We start from the raw sequence: 20863 nt of genomic DNA, 5'->3' as shown, positions 1-20863 counted from the left end.
GCAGCGCATAGGAAGTTCTTTTAAGAAGACAGACTGAATTCTTGCAAATATTAATATGCCCCCTAAAATCTATCACAGTTTTATCCCACTCCTCCTTTTTGTCCCTGGGAGCCACCATGAGTTATTTTAAAAGGGGCAGACTGTCATGGTTTGACCCCAGCTGGGAACTAGAGCACTATGAAGCCTCTCGCTCATTCCTCTCCCCCACTTACTGCCTCCACCCACCCACCCACTGCAGCGAAGAAAAGGTAAACCTTATGGATTGAGGTAAAAACAATTAATTTTGAAAAAATATAATTTTGAACTAGTACCAAAAAGCCCGTGCAATATAGTGGTTTTGAGAGACGCGCACTCTGGAAAGCTGCTGGATATTCATTCCAAGTGCATGACGGCCACAAGCCGCGCTCCCAGAGCATGGCAGGTCCCCCGGCAGGGCCGGTGGAGCGCAGCCTGTCAGGCAGAGGTGTCAGAGGTCCTCGGATCTCTCCCTCGGCCCTCCGCCGGCGGCCCCCTTCTCCCGGCAGCGGGATCGCTGCGGGGCCGGGGGCGCAGCTGGTAGCGCCAGTGCGGGGATGTGCCGCGCACCCTGGGCGCGGCCGCGGCGCTCTGCCGGCAGCCGGCCGGGCCCACCACGTACTCCTGGTAGTCGTCGTCCGCCCGGACCGCGTGCAGGATGCGGCCGAAGCGCTGGCGGCAGAGCGGGCAGGCGGCGCGCACGGCAGCCCACTGCCGGATGCAGCCGAAGCAGAAGGTGTGCAGGCAGGTGTCCACGTGGGCCGCGTCGTCCACGTCCTCCAGGCAGATGGGGCACAGCCCGGCCGCCGCGGCGGAGCCGCTGTCCTGCAGAGCCTCCTCAGCACCGGGCGCCATGTGCTGCCGAGAGACGGGCGGAGTGCCGGAGCTTCTCTGGCGCCAGGAGCCGGGCAGCAGAGAGGGCCCCAGGGCACGGAGGGGAGACAGGGGCCTCCCGAAGGTCTCCTTGTGGGGCAGGGAGGGGAGACGGGGGCCTCCCGAAGGTCTCCTGGTGGGGCAGGGAGGGGAGACGGGGGCCTCCCGAAGGTCTCCTTGCAGGTGACTGGAAAGTGGCCGACCGGCCCCTCAGCTGCCTCCAACAGGTGCCTCCCCCCCCTCCGCTCCCCCCAGGCACGCTGCCCCCCATTCCAGGAGAAACCCCCCTTCCACACTGCTCCCGCCCGGCCAGGGGGACTCAGCTGGCACAGGGTACCTGCAGGAGGCGGTCGGGGAAGGAGGAAGTGGCTGGGAGCCCTCAGTGGTGCCGAGGACCCCTGAGCACTCGCAGGAGCCATGACAAATGCACTGGCTACTGAAGTGCAGTGATTTTGGGGCTGTTTGTCCCACAGTGATGCTACAAAAGTCTCTGGGCCTGCACCACAACCAGCACCTAAGGAGGACAGCAAACACCCCAAAGTCTCCTTAGATCCCTATCATAATGACTGACTATTGCCCCTGAGTGCAAGGACTCAGCAACAGGCCGTGCAACAATGCAGGCAAAGAACTCTTGGTGCCTATGAAGCACCCTGTCTTGGCTCTTTAAAGATCTGTCAGGGAAGAAGGACCTCTTGCTTGTGGTAAGAAAACCTCAGCTGTGGGAAGTAAACTCTGGAGGCCATTACTTCCAAACCCCTTCTCAAACAGGGCCACTTAAGAGTCAGTTGCTCAGGACCATATGCAGATGGCTTTTGAAAATCCTCAGGATGGAAATAACACAAGCCATTCTAGTGGTTTTTCAACTTCACAGTAAAAAAGAATTTCCTGATATTCAACAAGGACAGTCACAGGCTGCAGAATGGGTATCTGCTCCATTGTGGACCTCTCTGGGTTGCTGGGGCACAAACTGTGTCACTGTGGTTTTTACCTTAAGGTTCAAGAATCTCTGTTCCAGCACCTGAATCACCTTCTCCCCCTCCTTCTTCACACCTTGATGCCTACAGGGTTGCTTGTCTTTCTCAGCTGCTGTTGCACAGCTTTTTTCACCCTCTCTTGATTATGTTATCACAGGGGCACTGCTACCTACCATTGCTGTTTAACCCAGCTTTGGTCAGTAGTGAGTCTGTCTTGGAGCCAAGTGGAAGTGGCTCTTTCTGATGTGGGGGAAGTTTCTGAAAGCTTACAGGAGCCAACCCTGTATCCCCCCTGCTACCCAATTGATACAGGAGCCCAGTACTGGATGCAGCACTCTTAAGTGTGGCCTCACCGTTGCTGAGCAGAAGGCAGTGATCACCTCCCGTTTCTCGTTTTCAATACTTTGTGTAATGCAGCTGAGGATTTTTGTAGCAAAATACAAGCTAGCTTCTTTCATTGGGGAAAATTCAGAGTGGAACATATTGTGCATATACACGTGCATATTAATAGTTTAAATATGAAAGTGTTTCCTTGGCACATGCATTGCTCAGGTTATATGACATCCAGCTGTAGTGAGGTTAAGTTTAAATATTTGGTGTTTTGAAGATGATTTTATTGAGCTTAACTGGACTATCTTAGAATTAGTTAGAGAAAGCAACTTTTAAAATAACTTCATAAAATTTTTTGTGTTGTTTTTAGGTTAGGTAAGTACATGTGTATACATGTATATAAATGTTGCTAGTTATTTCTTCTGTCCTGTAGGTCAGGAACTTACTTTTGTTATGTCTGCACAGAACTTCCTGGGTTCTTCTTTTTAATATTTTAGCTTTCTGTGTAACAACTTGTTATATTCATGGCATGTAAAAATACATGAAATTTATTTATATTTTAGAGCAAATTCCTGCTCCTACAGCAAAACCTGACAAAGATTTTAACTTTGTCACGTATACCTTGCACTGAGAACTTCAGACACCTTTCCTTTTATTGTGCTGTGTCTTGCTAGGTGGTAATTGTATAAGTTTCTTTATTTGCACCATTGCTAAGTGAAAACCATACAAATGCTGAATTGTTTCTGTTGATATAAAATATGGCACATTTCAAAGTGCAAATCAAATGCATTTTTAAAGGTTTGCATTAGATATGAGTAACATACAGGTAGTCTTCTGCAGTGTAGAGAGAACTTCTGTCCAGGAGCTTGAGGATCTTGGCAAGGTGTGAGGAGAGATGGGAAGGGAAAGAAAAGATAAACAGCAATTCTTGTGCATATCACAGAACTCAGATAAGGATACTGTTGTGGGTTCCTCTTATTCTAGGAGATACACTGTGTCCCTTCGAGTAACAAATTAAAAGAAGGGAAGAGTATTTCATTTCATTTTGTTAGGTGTGTTTTCTTGTGGTGTGTGGTAAGTGTGCAGTTCATCCTGGTGTTCTGAATTTGTGTAATTTGTATTTCATAAGGAAATTTGTGTCTTGCCTGTAGTATTTAAACACTGTAGTTGAAAAAAGCAGCAAATATGACTGGCTCCTTCATTGATTAGTAAGTAGCACTGGCATTTCAGATGTGAGTAGACCATTTAGATTGTGCTTATTTGCAAATATACTGTGAAAATACAGTGGATACAGCAGGAACCGGAACAAAATCTGTCAATTTTTCAACTCCTATATTTCCACTGATCTTATTTTATATTTGGTGTGAGTTGAAGTACATTTCTTTGTCCTACCTTCTCAAAGCAATTGAGGTAGTTGTGCCATTATCTTGATTCACCAGAAATGGAAAATCGCTAGAAACATACCAGATTTGAACATTTTAACTGACTAAGTTTTTTAATACTTAGTTCTGTGGCTTTTTGGGTTTTTTTCTTAGAATCAAGACAAAATAAATACTTGGTATGCGGGTAGTGCTGTTTACATAGAAGTAACACAATACAACATAGCAAACCAATGTTGACTCACTTATACTGAAAATAAATCTTGCAGTAGCTTGGAACATTTTTCTACTTTGTACTAAAAAAATTGAACCACAATCCACAGAATTAAAGGAAAGCTGCTCTTTACCAGAAGTAAAATATCAGCACTTATCTAAGCATGATGTAGTCAGTGTGATACCTGTCAATTCATCTCAGATATTAAATGTAAATATAATAGCTGCATTGGCGTATGTGCCGTGAACAGTAACACTTCAGCAAACTTGTTTAAAACACATAGCTAATTATGTGAGGTCTGACAGGCAAGTTTTCTTTTGCAATCAAGGAACTTGCCTTACAATGATTGATTAGTTTTTGCTTGCCTCGTTGAACTATAGTAGAACTGCCTGTAATATTTGTTTCTCTATATGCTAAATGAGTGAATAGCTGAGAGTAGTTCAGGCTTTCAGTTCTTCATGCTACACTTGTCCTTCTAAAGTTAAAAAAAAAAAACAAAACTCCATGCTGATTTTATGTTGCAGGTAAAGTAAGAACTAATTGTTGTGAAATTGTAGACAGACTTGGAATATTAGCTCTAGAACAATAAAACTTCTTTGTACTGAAAGGCAGTATACATTGGTTTATACAGTGCAACTTCCAAATGTTGGCATCAGGATGTTTGCTCTCTTTCCATGTGAAAAGAAACCAGCATAGTAGCACCAGTGTAATTTTTGCAAAGTGAGGAAGACTGAGAGTGTAGGATGAAGCGTTATGGGATAAAAGCTGCAATAGGAATCAAACAGTTTTTTTCAGTAAGGATGACGAGCCTGCTGCTGTAATGATGCAAGGATGTAAGCAGTGAAACAGCAAATAATTTTTGTGTCTCTTAGTTGGAGACAGGCAGGTATCATGCGATAATCCAAGCCAGGCAAATAATAATGTAGTGGATGGTGCAGTTCATTCTTAGTAGGGCAAAGTTATGTGAACTAGGAAGTATGCTAAGTTACTTCTTACACCTGACCAACCGTTTGAATTGTATCTTACTATTTCCACCTGTCAGATGGTGGAGAAATTTGACTCTTATTTCTGTTTTTATCTGAGAGCTTTCTTTTTTTTCTCTTATTTGTGAAGATGATGTACAGATCCAAGCTCATTCTTAATAGGAAGTTTTTCTTACCTCAAAAACCTTCATCTTTTTTCTTACGTATATTGATTCAAACTTCATCTTCCAGTCTGCTTGTGTTGGTTTTGGGTCGTACTATTCTTTTGTGTATGACCACAGTGGATCAGATGCAGACTGTTCAATCTGGAACCATACTGTCAATAACTTGTCTTAGTTTGATTTGAGTCCATTCTTTTTGTAACCAATTAGTCAGTTGCTGCAGCCAGTCAGTATGGGTTTTTTTTACTTTTCTGTGTACAGACTTCTTAAATTTAAGTGAATCTGTCAATAAGAAACTAAAACATTCCAGTTTTCCGATAAAAATCTCTGTTCTTTTGATGCCTGGAAGATACCAATAGCTAAACAAGAATGTCTAGTTAACTTGAACATAGGTTAATTATTCAGTGGCTACTGGTTTGTTTTTTCCCCAAGATATTAGATGGGTTAAGAAGAAATAAATGAGTTATGTGAGGAAGGTTGTTAGGGTTTTTTTAGGTTGAATTAAGAAATCTAAGCTCTTTGCTTACAGTCTCTGTTTTGTTTTTTTTAATCAAGGTTTAGGTTGTCTTAGAAAAACTACTAGATTACTGATTTATTTGAGAATTATAGTCGCTGTGCTGCAGCTTAAGCATCATCTTTAGCATTTAGAATACATCTGGAAATTGGCTGCTTCTAAGATTGAGTATGTGGGGAGGCTATCTCAGAGAAACTCTGGTAATGCCATAATCTTATTTACCACTACAAGTATTTGGATGTTTCTGAAGTTATAAAGGTATGTCACGAAATTCAGGAGGCAAGCAATTTATCTGTGCATCCTTCTTCAGGAAATTACATGTTTGTAAACTTCTTCTATTAAGGCTGAACAAATCCCTTCTGATATGCCTTTCCTCCCACATCAAATATACTTGCTGCTTTTTTTTTTTTAACTTCTGCAGAGTCCAAAGATGGATAGATGGATGGAGCATTCCAGATGGGGTCTAAAGGCTGGAACTGAGGCACTTGCTGGCTACCCCTTCCTGTTACAGTCAAGTCTGCTGTTGGTTGTCTTTACTGCAAGGATATATCAATCTGCAGTTCCCATTTTCTTTACTCCAGTTACGTCTAAATACTTGGTCATTTTTAATGTGTCAACACTTAATACATATTACAGCGTATTGTTGTTTAGGGATATCAGAAAGACATCTGGAATAAGTTAATGTCATACATGATTAAAACTATCAGCATAAATAGAGCATATGAGAATTTTTCTTCTATGATTAGTATTAAAATAGAGAGCACATAATATGCTGGGATTTGTATATTTTAAAAATCACAGATATAAATTAATATACATTCCACTGTCTGCTCTTTAAACAATTTAGTCCTTGCAGATTCTCTTTGCAATATAAAATAAAGTTGTCAAAGTATCTTGAAAGATTAATGTTCTACTATAGCAAACCCTGTCAAGACAGGAACAGTCTTAAGTAGTCTTAAGAAGAGAGAGGAATGTTCTCCATTGAAAACAAAATATATCAGATTATGGCTTAAGAAAATACAAGCCTTCTGATGAATCAGAAGTACTAAGCCACCAATTTGTGGTTGATCTAGTACCTGAAGTTATTCAAAATACTACATTTAAAAAAAATTTTCTATTGTTTATTTCAGCTGGTGGGGGGTCAGTGGCTCTGACCCAGGAAGAGGTGACTGGTCCGGAGAGATGGTCCCGAAAGGGATCGCCTTCCCGAGGCCCAGTGTCTTCCCTCAGCTGTTGGCAAAGGAGGGCCCTTGCAGAGGCTATCAGCTCTTTAGTGATTCAGCTTGTGATTCCAGCTCAGCTCTGCAGGGCAGCCTCCAGGCCAAACCAGACCAGAGAGAGAGACGAGAAGGCCCGTGTGGCTGGTTCCGCACAGAGGTAGCTTTATTGTTGGTCCCCTCCGGCGAAGGGGAAAGCCAGGGACGAGCTCTCTCCCTCACAGAGCTAGGTGGCTCCCTTTTATAGGGATACAGGGGATCAGCAGGGGACCAATGGGTTACAGAGGGTCTGGGACAGACCAATGGGTTACAGAAAGATCTGCATAGTGTCTCTCAAAGGATTGTGGGTCCACTTTTCCTCGCCATGACCCAAGAAGCGGCTGCCCCTTCAGGGAGTCCTGCTGGGCAATTGCGAAATCTCTTGTCTCAGCAGAGATCCCTCCAGGGCAAGGGCTGGGCATATCCCACAATTGTTGGTTCCATATTTTCAGGTTCCACAGCTTCCTGTGAATTATTTGTTCAGTTCTTAAGTCCAAAAATTTGATTTCCTTGAAATAACTTTAGAAATTTTTTTCAATTTGGGGAGTTCAGAGGATATATCTGCCCAGTACTGCACAGACAATGAGCAAGCTATGCCAGTGTTCAGGGCTGACTGAGCCTTCAAGGCAGAGTTAATTACTCTGGTGCTAAGGAAGAGTTTGCATGCTCTGCCTAGAGCATTCCTCATAATGCATGACTGAATGTGATCAGTAAAGGAGCTTTGCACTGAAGTGTTCACAAAACTTTGGATCATTCTTCATGGCTTCATTGTCAGTGCTTCTGACAGATTGCAGAAGGACTGCATTTTATTCTTTGGAATATTCTTTGTGTTACGTATGGTTTAAATCCATCTGACACCTAAAGCCCATGCAGGTGCTTAGTCACTGTGTCACCAACAGGATGGGGGAGAGAATCAGAACGGTTATCCCTGTGGTCATTTGGGGTCAGCTGTCCTGTCTGTGTCCCTTCCCAGCTTCTTGCACATCCCCAGCTGACTCACTGGTAGGGTGGTACAAGAAGCATAAAAGGCCTTGGTTCTGTGCAAGCACTGTTCAGCAATAACAAAAATATCTCCGTATCGTTGACCCTGTATTCAGCACAAATTAAAAACGTAACCTGATAAGAGCCATTGTGAAGAAAATTAACTCTACCCCAGGCTAAACCTGGCACATTCCAGCCCTTATTTCCTAGCATTTACGTCGTGCTCAGGTCCCATACTACTCAGTATGACTTCATTAACCACCATCCCCTTTCCATTGTTTGATATAATACAGAGATGGCATTCCCTTAGCATGTGGACCACCTCAGCAAAATGTTCATAAAATGTCCACAAAACATCTGTTGAGTTCATTTAGTCCATGGCTTTGGGCTCCATCTGTTCTGGTGGTCACTCAGAACAGGAGAAGTGGTGTGTTACATGGACTAACTGGGCACCAAAGCCAGCTTAGGTCAGGTCACTGCTGCATTGGAGCTGATTCTTGTAAGGCTTCTCCACCACTGGTTTGAGTGGTTACTGTCATTGTAATTCCTATAACATGCAACTCGAATAATGCCTTACAACAAGAGTTTAAAGGTATATCCATTACTATCTCTATCCCTTGTCCTTCTGGGCCAGGCTTTATGGTTTAACATTGCAGTGACCTCTTTCCCTTGTTCCTACCCTGCCTAGCAGCAAGGGGTTCCTGCTTAACCTCCATGGGCTGCAGAGAGACAGCCTGCCTCACCATGGTCTTCATCAAAACAGGCTGCTGGGGAATCTCTTGCTTCCCCTCCACCATCATGGGGTACCACCCATAGGAGACAGTTCTCCACTTTTTCAGTGTGGGTCCTTGACACAGGCTGCAGCTCTTCATGAACTGCTCTAGCCTGAATCCCTTCCACAAGGTGCAGTCCTTCAGAAACAGACTGCTCCAGCATGGGTTCCTCACAGGTTCACAAGTCCTGCCAGCAAACCTGCTCCAGGGTGGGCTCCTCTCTCCATGCATCCACAGGTCCTGCCAGGAACCTGCTCCTGTATGAGCCTATCGCAGACTGGTCACAGCTGCTTTCAGGCATCCAGCTACTCCACTGTGGGGTCCTCCATGGACTGCAAGTAGGTGCCTGCTCCTGGATGGACTCATCCTTCTGCTCAAGTTCACACCGGTGTTCCAGCCTGTCCAGTACAACAGCACGGAAAACAGCAGCAACACCCTGGTCACCTGCCAGCCCAGGCATTTTGCCATGACTATTTTCAAAATGCTGTTGAACACAACACAGTGAGGTGATCAGCAGCACAGGACTGCAGTGAGTAGCAAAAGCAATAAGTGGCCACTAATGAGCACTAGACTAATATTCTGTCAGGCAAGCAAGCCCCATGGTAAGCACAGGAGCCTGCTCATTACTAGCCATTGGCATTAGCTATAAATTCGATCTAGTACAGTCCAGTCAAATCTGTTGTTGTCTTGAACCCTTTGTGCTTCACATTGGGCACCAAAACGGACTGTTACAATTTAGCTGCAGCTGCCAGCTAGGCCCCATGCAGCTATTCACTCACTTCCCTGCCAGTGAGACTGGGGAGAGAATTGGAAAAGTGAGAAAACTCATGGATTGAGATAAAAACAGTTTAATAGGAAAGCAAAAGCCACACACACAAGCAAAGTAAGAAACAAGGAATTAATTCAGTGCTTCCTATGGGCAGGCAGGTGTTCAGCCATCTCCAGGAGAGCAGGTCCCCATCACACATAATGGTGACATGGGAAGGCAAGTGCCATTGCTCCAATTGCCCCCCTCTTCCTCCTTCTTCCCCCCACTTTATATGCTGATGTTCTAGCCATGTCTCCTCCCAACCTCCTGTGCACCCCCAGTCTCCTCACCAGCATGGCAGTGTCAAAAGCAAAAAAGGCCTTGGTTCTGTGTAAGCCCTGCTCAGCAATAGCAAAAGCATCTCTATTTTATCAGCCCTGTGTTCAGCACAAATCCAGCACATAGTCCCACACCAACCACTGTAAAGAAAATTAACTCTATTCCAGCCAAAATTACAGAATGGCTATAGACTTCCCTTCCCTTCCCTTCCCTTCCCTTCCCTTCCCTTCCCTTCCCTTCCCTTCCCTTCCCTTCCCTTCCCTTCCCTTCCCTTCCCTTCCCTTCCCTTCCCTTCCCTTCCCTTCCCTTCCCTTCCCTTCCCTTCCCTTCCCTTCCCTTCCCTTCCCTTCCCTTCCCTTCCCTTCCCTTCCCTTCCTCCTAGGATAGGAGGGTAATTTGGCAGAAAGGTATAAGGATAAGCAAGGCTTGTTTGGCTACACAGCTGCTAGGTGCAGAATGACAGATGTGAGTAGGATGAAGTTCATCTGGACACTGTGTGTCCTTATCATCTTCTACATTCCCTGTCTGTTGAGATCTTAATTCTTTTCTAATTATATTGTATTTCAGAATTATCTTGAATTCCCAGTGCTTTCTTCTCCATTTTCAAGTGAGTTGACACCATACCAAGCAGAGTCCCAGTTGCAGCTAAGGTGTGAATTATTACAGCTATTATTACTGGGTAATTGGGAACTGTTGTAATGGGAATATTCTGAGAGACACTGATCAAATCTCCAAATTTCAGGCACGCATCTACTCCTAGTTGATTAGTCTGTTACAAGCTAAGAGTCAAGCATTAATCAAAGACATTGGTCTTCGGGTTTCTTCAGAGGGTTAATATCTATTTTCAGACATCTTTCTATTTATCTGTTTCCTGCAAATAGTTACAGACTGGCACACAATCCAATATGATAAAATACTGTACTTCTGATTCTAATTCATTCTTTTTAGGTGTCTGGGTATAAGGTGAACAAGAATTTATTTAATTTTTCTGTTTTAAGCAAGCAGTGTAGTATAAAGAATAAAATTACACGTTTTCACAAATAGGGAAGGAAAGCTCCAAGGAAAGGTATAGCTGGTGCCTCAGTCATTAGCAAAGTAAAATAGTCACTAGCTTGTCTCTTGACATGACGATATACATCCTTCTCTTACAAAATAAAGTTGCAGGTTGAGGAAGACAGGAATGGGAGAAACTGATGAGATTTTATCCACTCCATTCATTGTTTAAGTAGATTTCATATAGTTATCCCTGAAGTAAGCCTGCAGATATCCCAGCTGTAAGACTATTAGCATGCTTCCGAGGTCAATAGGGAAAGCATTTGTCTTAGTTTGCTTCTTTACTGGTGTCAGAGTTACTATATTCTTGTTAAAATCTCCTTCCTTGTACTTTCATAGATAAAAGACAGCTGTATCTTCTGTATTTAGTAACCAAATGGATTTCACATTTAGCCAAGAAAGCCATGCTGACTTGAATCAGCAACAGTGTGGCCAGCAGGACCAGGGATGGGATTGTCCCCCTGTACTCAGCACTGGTGAGGTCACACCTTAAATCCTGTGTTCAGTTTTGGGCCCCTCACTACAAGAAGGACATGGAGGTGCTGGAGCATGTCCAGAGAAGGGCAATGGATCTGGGGAAGAGTCTGGAATACAAGTCCTATGAGGGGCAGCTGATAGAGTTGAGGTTGTGGAGGAAAGGAGGCTCAGGGGGATCTTATCACTCTCTGCAGCTGCCTGAAAGGAGGGTGTAGCAGGATGGAGGCCAGCATTTTCTCACAGGCAACAACTGACAGGACAAGGGGAAATGGCCTCAACTTGCACCTAGAGAGGTTCATGTTGGATATTAGGAAAAAATTTTGACTGTGTTTCAGCATTGGAATGGGCTGCCCAGGGAAGTGGTAGTGGTCACTATCCCTGGGAGTGTTCAAACAATGAGCAGATATGGCACTTTGTGCTATGGTTTAGTGGCTGTGGTGGTGTTTGGTCAAAGGTCAGACTTGATCTTGGAGGTATTTTCCAGTATTAATGGTTCTATGATTCTGTGATAATTTGTCATCATTTTTCAGAGCCTAAGCCTGAGATGTTTAGAACATACTTCTCCAAATAATTTTCAGTGTGCCAACAATATTTTTTACTAGGATTCTCAAATCTCAGAGCAGTATTCTGTATCTTAGTCAAGAGAAGAGTATCACGTGGTAGAAACAGAAGCTGTAGAGAGTTAATGTCCAAAACCTGGTATAATACTGTCAGAAAATGTCATACTTTTTAAATTTAAACTTCTGCTTAACATACACATATTAGTAAATTTTTCTAGCATAAACTTAGTTTTGTTGTGTGCTACTACCAAAACACTTCCTTTCAAAAGAATGTAAAATTTTAATTGTACTATAATGCAATTCTTCCAGCAAAAATAGAATTTAATGTAACTCAAAGGTGTTGTATACACAGGGTGCCATCACACAGTTATCCAGTTACTGTAGTATGTACACTAGCCACTTCAGTTAAATATTGTGGGGATTAGGATTATATATCAGTATCAATGCTGTCTTGCATGAAAATAATGTGAAGTATTTGTGGGCCTGTAACACTGCTTCCAAGGTTTTGAACTGCTTCAACTTCTCATAAACTTAAATATTAAGATTTATGCATCCTAAAACAACCCAAAATGTCAGTCATTTGGAATCTGATAATTTTGTGATGTATGGATTTTGACACAAACTTTGCTGTAGTTCAGAATAAGAGAAAAGATGTCTCTCTTCCTTTTCTTTTTCCCTTAGATGCACAATATTGCATTAGAACTGCTGTTCTCTAATATGATGTAGCAAGACAGGACCATGCTGTTTAACCTTTTATTCTGTACATGTTCCAAAATTTAAAGATATTTTAATATTGGACCACTTTTAGTTTCTAGAGAGGTGTAAATAGCCCTTTAAGAGCTTTCATCTGCTTTTATCCTAAGCTCTCTTCCTGTCCACTGTAAATTCTAGTTTGGCAAATGATATTGATGGTAACCTGAATATGATGTGGTAAGGTTGCTACTGGGTGAAACCTATGTGTCTCCCTTTATTTGTACCATTCTCTTTTTTTTTTCCTCTCCTTTTTTTTTTTTTTCTTTTTCTTACTTGGCTTCCCCCATCCCTATTCATATGGGAACTGTGGATTGTCACATGTCTCTCTGTTTAACTTCTGCTGAGGTGATGGGTAAAGGAAGAAAATTAATAACACAGCCATTGGGGCAATAATTCAGGCATGAATTGTTTCCTTCTTCTTGTACCTGGTGATGAAATGGCTAAATGAAGCATTGGAAACATGTCAGTGTATTACTAATATGACAACATTTTAAGTGTTAAGTTATGATGTGGGCTAAGGCAGAGCTGACTCTTTTCAGTGGTGCCAAATGTAGGTAAAAGAGGCAATAACAGGTGTCCCTCTCTCAACCTGAACCAAAGGTTTTTACTGTGAGGCTGTCCAAGAATGGGCATAGGTTGTCCATAGAGGCTGTGGAGTTCCTATTCTCGGCTATATTAAAAAATCACCTGGATGTGGTCCTGGGCAGATGGGTAGAAGCCTGTAGGTAGCACTGCTTGAGCAGATCCCTTCCAGTCTCTGGGACTGTACTGTCATTTGGCGAAAGTCCAACAATAAGGATCACAATCAGAAAATTTGTAACACAGAGGTGACACATGGAGAGCATAAGCCGTTTCCTTTAATACTGCTCATTCTTTTAATAAAGGAGATTTTCCCAGCTATAACGTTTTAACTTTTAAATTTTGTTTTGATCTACTGAGTGGTCAAAATAAATATAGTCTCCATTTTGACATCACTTTTTCTCCCTTTATTTCATTATTATCAGTTGCACATTCAGTCTTTCGATGAAAGGACTGTAGCACAATATCATACTCAGAGAAAAAACCCCACCCAAATACCCATAACTCACTTCTGAAGCAACCTAGAGATCTCCTTTCATAACTGTATAAATGATACAGAAGCAAAAAAAGCTGTTTTGTTCAGGTAGTTCTCCTGCTTTCATATTCTTCCTCAGAAAGTAATCAAAATACATTTTGTTGTCAATAATTCTGAAAGGTGTGAAGAAGTAGCATTATACATGTTAGACTTTATAATTAATTCTGCTGCTATCGTTAGTGCCTTAGAATAAGATCTTGGCTCAAGCTAGAAATTTCATTTGATATTGTAACTATAATGCTGCATACAGATATTTTGGGGAGATTGTGAACATGCTTATTCCAGCCGATGACAGTTATGCTAATATAATAAAGACAGATGCCTCAGTATCTGAAAAGTATCTGAGTACTATTAAAGATGGATAATATTCGACTAACTGTGAATTAAAAGACGTAATATACTAGACTTAGCAGTGTAAATATCAGCTTAGAAAGCACAGTAAACTTGTAGAAGTGTTCTGTAATTTATTTAATTCTTTATCTAAACTTGTTTCTGGTTAAACACTACAAAACACCATGCCAACAAGAAGTTCCTGAGAACTTCATCCTAGATTGTTTCCTAAAGACATTTTTATTTCTGAAAGAACAAACTAAGGTCAGATCGCTCCATTGCTGTTGCTCAGTTATGTTTGCTATCCCAGCACATCACTGTCATCCCAACAAGACGATAGTCCTGCAAGTGCACAGAGGTCTCTATTCCTCATGTTTATTCACCATGCTGAGTGTGAGCCATTGTACCACCCCTTCGCATATGAGCTCTTCAGAAAGGCACTTCAGCATGCTGATTTCTGAAAGAAGGTCTGTGTGGCTTCCTCATAAACATGCTCTGTAGGTGCTTCCTTGTTCACATGCACATGCTTGAGGTGACCCTGCTTAAGCCTCACTTTTTGATTATGTGTTGCCTTTCATTCATGTCACCCTAGGCCTTTGCTTGTCCAACCTGTCCACCGCTCCTTCATAGGGCTGCTGGAAACTCTTTCCCTCCCTATTTCACATCCTGCTGGCAAAAATATCTCTGCCCCAATTAATGAGGTGCATCCCATCTCTCCTAAGCTGTTGTTGACCTCAGAGAAGGCCCTATGGTCATAAAAACCAAAGCTGTGTTTGCCAATTCCAGTTCTACAACCAAGTGTTGATGTGCAGTATCAGTGCCCTCTTCCTCACACCCTTTCACCCAGGATGAAGGAAAACACCACTTGGACTCTTCTACTCACAGAATCTCTAGTGAACAAATTAATTTAGTTTTAGAATAACATAAATGTAATTGTTTGATGGTTTGCTAGTTTTCTCACAACAAAAATTTTGAGCAGCTTTATCCTCTTTGTGAATGTAATCTTGTTGCTGGTGTGTACTGATGGGTAGGGCTCCTGTGTAATACTGACTAATTTACCTGCGAGAGTGAATACAATTTTGATGATTTTGAAGGTAAAATTAGGTAGATCAAAGTGAGAGAGTCATGAAGTAGTCATTCAGTCTAAGCAGCCATGTGCTGTGGTCTGCTGGTCATATGGAATTTCATTATGACTGTTGTTGACTAGTACTGTTCCTAGGTACTTAGTAAACTGATTGTCAAGAAAATGCTTTTTATGTTATGAACTTTTTTGAAGGAATTGCCAGGAGTTTCTACTTGAACAGGTCCCTTCCAGTGTGTATCTCTATATTTCACCCTTCTGTTTGTTACTATTTTACAGTGTTTTACTACTGGAAAGTATATACCTAAATCCGGAGAGACTGCTTCTATCTGTGCCACTCAGTTAACTATTATTCCTCCATAAATCTCTGAAAAGCTGAAAAAAGAGTAAAGAAATTTGTAGTACTAACTGCAATATTTAGCATCTATTAGCATCTATCTAATATCAGGCAGAGTTCAGCTGCCTACTTTGGTATTGCAAAAAACCTTGGGAGATGACAAACAATCAAACAGTGTTTAGTAAGAAACTGGGGTTCTAACATGAAAATATGTTAGTATCTAGAAACTATTTGTAATATTCTGTTCTTCCTCTGTGAATAGCTTGTGTAATCTGTTTCCTGCTTTGTGGCTAACACTGCACAATTATAAAGGCAATTATTCATAAAATTTTTGTTTATACAAAAATTGAAAAGGAATGCTTATGTGAAAATAGTGTATTACAGAAAATTATTTCCATTTATACTCTTGTTCAGGAACCAAGCATTCTGTATTAATTGTTGAAACTTAATGTTCTGAGAAGTTTTCCTGTATTGAGAAACACATTATGTTGCTGCAAATTCTTAATTAGTATATTGGCTATTCATCATTATAAATAGATAAGATCTTAAGATTAGCCTTTTATTCTGACTATTAAAAGCCTGCCATTACTGCATGTGATTACGAGATCTAGTTCAGTTTACCTTCTGTGATGTTTTGTTTAGGCTTCTGGAGGAGAAAAAAGAAATTTCCTGCTGCACTTGAAAGTAAATTACAGGCTTTCATTTTCTGCATTGAATTAAAGCCTGCTACATTATTCGATCTAGACAATAAAGCATATGTAGCTGAACAAAACTTTGCAAACTCTGGTTGCTTAAAAAAGTAAATTAGTTCAGTGTGAAGTAGTCCAGGAACAAAATAAACAGTAATCTGACACATTTTAACAATCTCTTTTGGTAAGTAATAGAGCAAGTTAGACTCTTAAATCATTCTGTCTTCATATTTCAAGTTTAGAAAACAGAAGGATTCCAACTGAGAATTCGGTTATATTAAAAAAAAAATCTTTAGGGAATTTAACAGACAACAGTAAACTCCACAGGGTATATAGGAGAGGAGTAATTTTCAGCATAGTAGCTTTGCCTAAATTCTGCCCATTACACTGAGGAAATACTAACCTTGTTGCTTTCAGCAGCTGGGTCCCGACAGTATCTTTTCCCACTTGGAGGGGTTAATTAGTCTTCTTTCAGAATGTGGCCTGTTTAGCTTGTTACAGTCACGTCGTGCAACAAGCGCTGGCTATACAAAGCAATACCATTAGCAGACGGGTGTGTCCAGCTGCTTAATTAGGCAGAATAAAAAGGGCCTTGTCAAACATTCATCTGTTGTTTGTCATACACCTGACAGTCCAATTAGGCAAGGATGACGTCTTTTCTGCTGTAATATTCACTTCCTTTACTTACATAGGCTGTCAGTGAAAAAAATGGGAGAGTCTTCATTTAGATTATTGTTGTGGCTTTAATCCCAGACAGCAGCCGAGCCCCCATAGCCACTCACTCACTCTCCCACCAGCGAGACTGAGGAGAGAGTCAGAAGGGTAAAAGCTGGAGAGCTCAGGGGTTGAGATAAAAAAAGTTTAATAGGGAAAGCAAAAGCCACACGCACAAGCAAAGCAAAACCAGGAATTAATTCAGTGCTTGCCGTGAGCCGGCAGGTGTTCAGCCATCTCCAGGAGAGCAGGGCCCCATCGCACGTAACAGTGACTTGGGAAGACAAACAACATCCCTCCAAATGTCCGCCCCCTTTCTCCTTCTTCCTCCCACTTTATACGCTGAGCATGGTGCCACAGGGTCTGGAATATCCCTTTGGTTAGTTGGGGTCACCTGTCCTGGCTCTGTCTCCTCCCAAGCTCCTAAGCACCCCCAGTCCCTTCCCCAGTGTGGCAGTACCAAAAGCAGAGACAGCCTTGGCTCTGTGCAAGCCCTGCTCAGCAACAGCAAAAACATCTCTGTATTATCAACTTCTGAGTTCAGCACAAATCCAAAACACAGCCCAATGCCAGCCACTGTAATGAAGGTTAATTCTACCCCATCCAAAACCAGTACTATTATAAAATTGTGTTCTCCATATTGATGCAGTGTAAAAGAATGACACTGACTGCATCATGGATGTGATGCTAGAAAAACTTCCAGTAAATAGGAATATGCTTAAGGTTGACCATCAAACCATATTGTATGGTACCTAGATGGAAAAATCTGTACAGTGTACTGAACTATAATAAAACTTTGCATTTAGGATGGAGACCTAAACCAGAATAATGGAAGCAGTCCTGGTTGAATGCCACGTGCTCACCAAAAGCACTATCTCTCCAGTCCTCAGCTGGACAAGGGAGAGAAAATGTAACTAAAAGCTCATTGATAAAGATAACAACAGAGAAAGATCGCTCACCAATTACCACAACAGGCAAAACAGACTTGACTTGAGGAAAATTATTTTAATTTATTGTCAATCAGATCAGGGTAGGATAGTAAGAAATAAGCCAAAATCTTTGAAACACCTTCCCCTCACCCTCCACTTCCTCCCAGGCTTAACTTTATTCCTGATTCTCTACCTCCTCCCTTCCAGCTGTGCAGGGGAATTATTTTCTTTCGTATCCTGATTTTTGTCAGGTGTGCTGGGTCCTGAAGTGCGTCCACTGCTTAAAAGTGGAGGGTTCAGTTAACATGAAACTCTTGAGATTCTGATGATTAATCAGACTTTATCAGAATTTAAATTTCAATAATTTATCAGTCTTTCTGAATATTTTGGAAGAAGTATTTAAATCAGTCAGGTGTGCCATAGGCATGGTTTCCTGGAGTTTAAACCAAGAATGGTCCCAATTGGTAAGGTCCTGGCCCTATTGCCTGACCTCATACCATATTTATATACCTGTTTCCTGCTCTGCAGTGGCTACGTTTGAATTCAAAGTGAATTAGAGATAGTTGGAGGGAGGAACTGCAGAAACCCAGCCTTAAATCAGCTTAAACTGCTGTGGAACCCAGCCTTGAAAGGAAAGTTTGCTGTTGACAGCTGGTTCTGTTGTCAAAAAAGGAGAACACTGAAATTTTTTTGGTACAGTAATTAATTTCTCCTGCTATCTAGTGGCATGTCCCTGAATTTTTTATTATGGTTTTGTTTCAGAAAATATTGTAGGATTTTTAGGGGAGCTTGTTATTTGGTGGTGGTGGTGGTAGGCATTAAAGTCCAGTTTCTTCACTGTCAGCCATCTGAGTCTCATGAGTTAAACTGAAAAAAAATCACTTGCATAGGTCATTCAAAGTACCTATTAGATTTTTTTTCATATAAATCTCTTTTATTATGCATGATAAAGCTACTCATTTTTAGTGACAGTGGTTCTCAGATTGCCAAAGTATTCTGTAGCTAATACAGATTAATAGTGACTAAAGGCAGTGAAATTTCTCACAGAACATTTGGTTTACAGACTAGTAATTTGTGTTTGTTCACTGTAGTTCTTCACAGAAACATACAGCCTTCTGTTTTGAAGGTGAAAAAGAACCTGCCTCTTCTGTTTATTATTTTCACTGGTTAATCATCCACTGCTTAAAAGAAATTTAAGGGGGGAATAAAAGGCTGATTCACAATTTTGAATTCATTTTGGTTTATCACCAGTCAGTTGTATTGTCATTTTGGCTGTGCAAAATTGAGGACTCTGCAACTCAGAGTATGTGTTTCCTATGAAGGGATGTCATTCTTAGTTGTCTTTCTGATAAGTTTTCTTAATGTCAGGCATTTTCCTTGATTCTTGAACCATTTCTTTATTCTACCCAAATTTTGTCATTCCGTTTGAACGTCAGGGCCATGATCATAGGTACTTTTCTACCATTTATGTATTTCTATGTAGTTTTAGTGTCAAAAAGTTTCTTATTAGATTTTAAATACACTGATTGCTTTAATGCTTTCTACTAAAGAAGGTTGAGTTGTTTTTTCACTATGACTCATTAGATGCTTTTCAGAGTTTGCTTTCCAGACTAGAGCCCTTCATTCTGTGGCCTGCTTCAAGTTCAGCTTTGAATTTTAATGTATAGAGACTTTAGTGTAATTCAGTAAGCCAGAGAAAAAAATGGTTTTGAATGCTGAGCAGTTATTTACGAGCTGAGAGAAGATCTGCTGCTGATTTTTCTGAATTATTCCTAAAGTGACAAAGCTCAGATAAGTGACATGTTTCTTCATATGTAAACAAAAGATATTTCAAATAGAAGTAAGATAAAAGTAATATAAAACCCTATTTATACAAACTCGTGTGCTAGTAGGGGGAAAAAAGTCTTTGGGCTCATAACAAGGTTGGTATTAGCTAATTTTAAAATATTAACAGAGATAAAGGACAAAATATTATGCTAATGTAAGTGACAAAATAAAAACATTTATGCACTAACCTTTTGATTTTATGTCTTAATTTTACTCAGAGATCACCATGCAGACATCAGAGACTGGGGCAGATACAGGTTCGACTGTGACTTTACAGACATCTGTGGCTGGCCAGGCAGCAGTGCCCACACAGGTAGTACAGCAAGTACCAGTTCAGCAACAGGTACGTGGCTGTTAATTTTGAGACTTAAAAAAATTCCAAATTATAGTTCTTTACAATATAATGAGGAACTTGGTTTTGTGCAAGACTGCTAAAGGAACTTTTGCTCTACTTTTAGCAATTTTAGTTTGCTGAAATTAAAATAACCAGAGAAAAGCAAGCTATTTTCGGGATCTGTTCCTTAACTAGAGCATCTGACAAGCTCTGGTAGTACTCATACATGATTCTAACTGTTATTTATTATATAATTCATGCAGTAGCTCACAGAAGTTTGCTTTATGTTACTGACTATTTACATTTTTTCCTTTAAAAAATGCATGTTTCTGAAGTTATTGACTACATAATTTCTTCATCCATTTGGATGTCCAAGTAAGTGCAATACAAATGTAAATATGAAAAGCACTGTCCTTTGCACCTCTAGGCTTGACTCCCCACAGAGTGTCACTCCCTGCACAATGTCATGAAGATTATTATGGTATGGCAATCAATAATTCATAATGTAAATTTGCCAGGGAAGGAAGAAGACTTGTGTAGCAGTCAGCACAGTGCACTCTTCTGTTACATGAGGTGGTTACTCCTGTGCAGCACCCATGAGCTTTAGAGGAAATGGTGGCAGAAGAAAATGGGGTGCTAAAAAGGAAAAGTGTGGAGGTAGAAAATGGGAACTCAATGTGAAAGCCATGATGGCTGTCCAGGATTTTTCCAGAAAACACAGACATTAGCTGTCCGTGTGATGGGTATTCTGGATGACATCTGATGTTGTTTTTCATCAAAACTGACTTCACATTTTCCGAATCAGTAATATGAGAACTAGACATATTTTATTAAATAGTGCCATTTGTTTCTGTGCTGGTGGAGCACTTTTCTCTAAATTAAACTCTTCAGCATTTGTTGAGTTCTTAAATTCCAGTGCATTTTTATATATGTGTCCCACAGTCTCATACATTCCACTAATATTTTTTTCTTGCTGTGTAGACCCAGTTTGTAATGTCTCGTAGTTCTATTGCTCTATAGTTTGATGCTTGAACTTAGCTAACCTTTGTAGGAGATTTTGTCTATAACTTTTGTAAAGTTTGTGAGTAAAATACTTTTTTCCTTTGTGAAATACAATCTGGATAA

The 20863-nt window shown here is 41.1% G+C and overlaps 1 protein-coding gene across 2 annotated transcripts in view; it reads left to right on the top strand.

Moving 5' to 3' along the window:
- The window catches only part of RFX3 (regulatory factor X3), a 110392-nt gene that overhangs the window by 33203 nt on the left and 56326 nt on the right, over positions 1–20863 (top strand). For both annotated transcript variants that reach the window (XM_069000736.1, XM_069000735.1), the window contains exon 2: positions 19623–19747. In XM_069000736.1, coding sequence (XP_068856837.1) covers positions 19631–19747 — 117 coding nt within the window. In that variant the 5' untranslated portion in view covers positions 19623–19630. The remainder of the gene's footprint in view (positions 1–19622; positions 19748–20863) is intronic.

This window comes from Aphelocoma coerulescens (genome assembly GCF_041296385.1).
Source record: "Aphelocoma coerulescens isolate FSJ_1873_10779 chromosome Z unlocalized genomic scaffold, UR_Acoe_1.0 ChrZ, whole genome shotgun sequence".
Taxonomy (NCBI): Eukaryota; Metazoa; Chordata; class Aves; order Passeriformes; family Corvidae; genus Aphelocoma; species Aphelocoma coerulescens.
The sequence above is the reverse complement of the archived record's forward strand: the minus strand, read 5'-3'. Positions and strand labels throughout refer to the sequence as shown.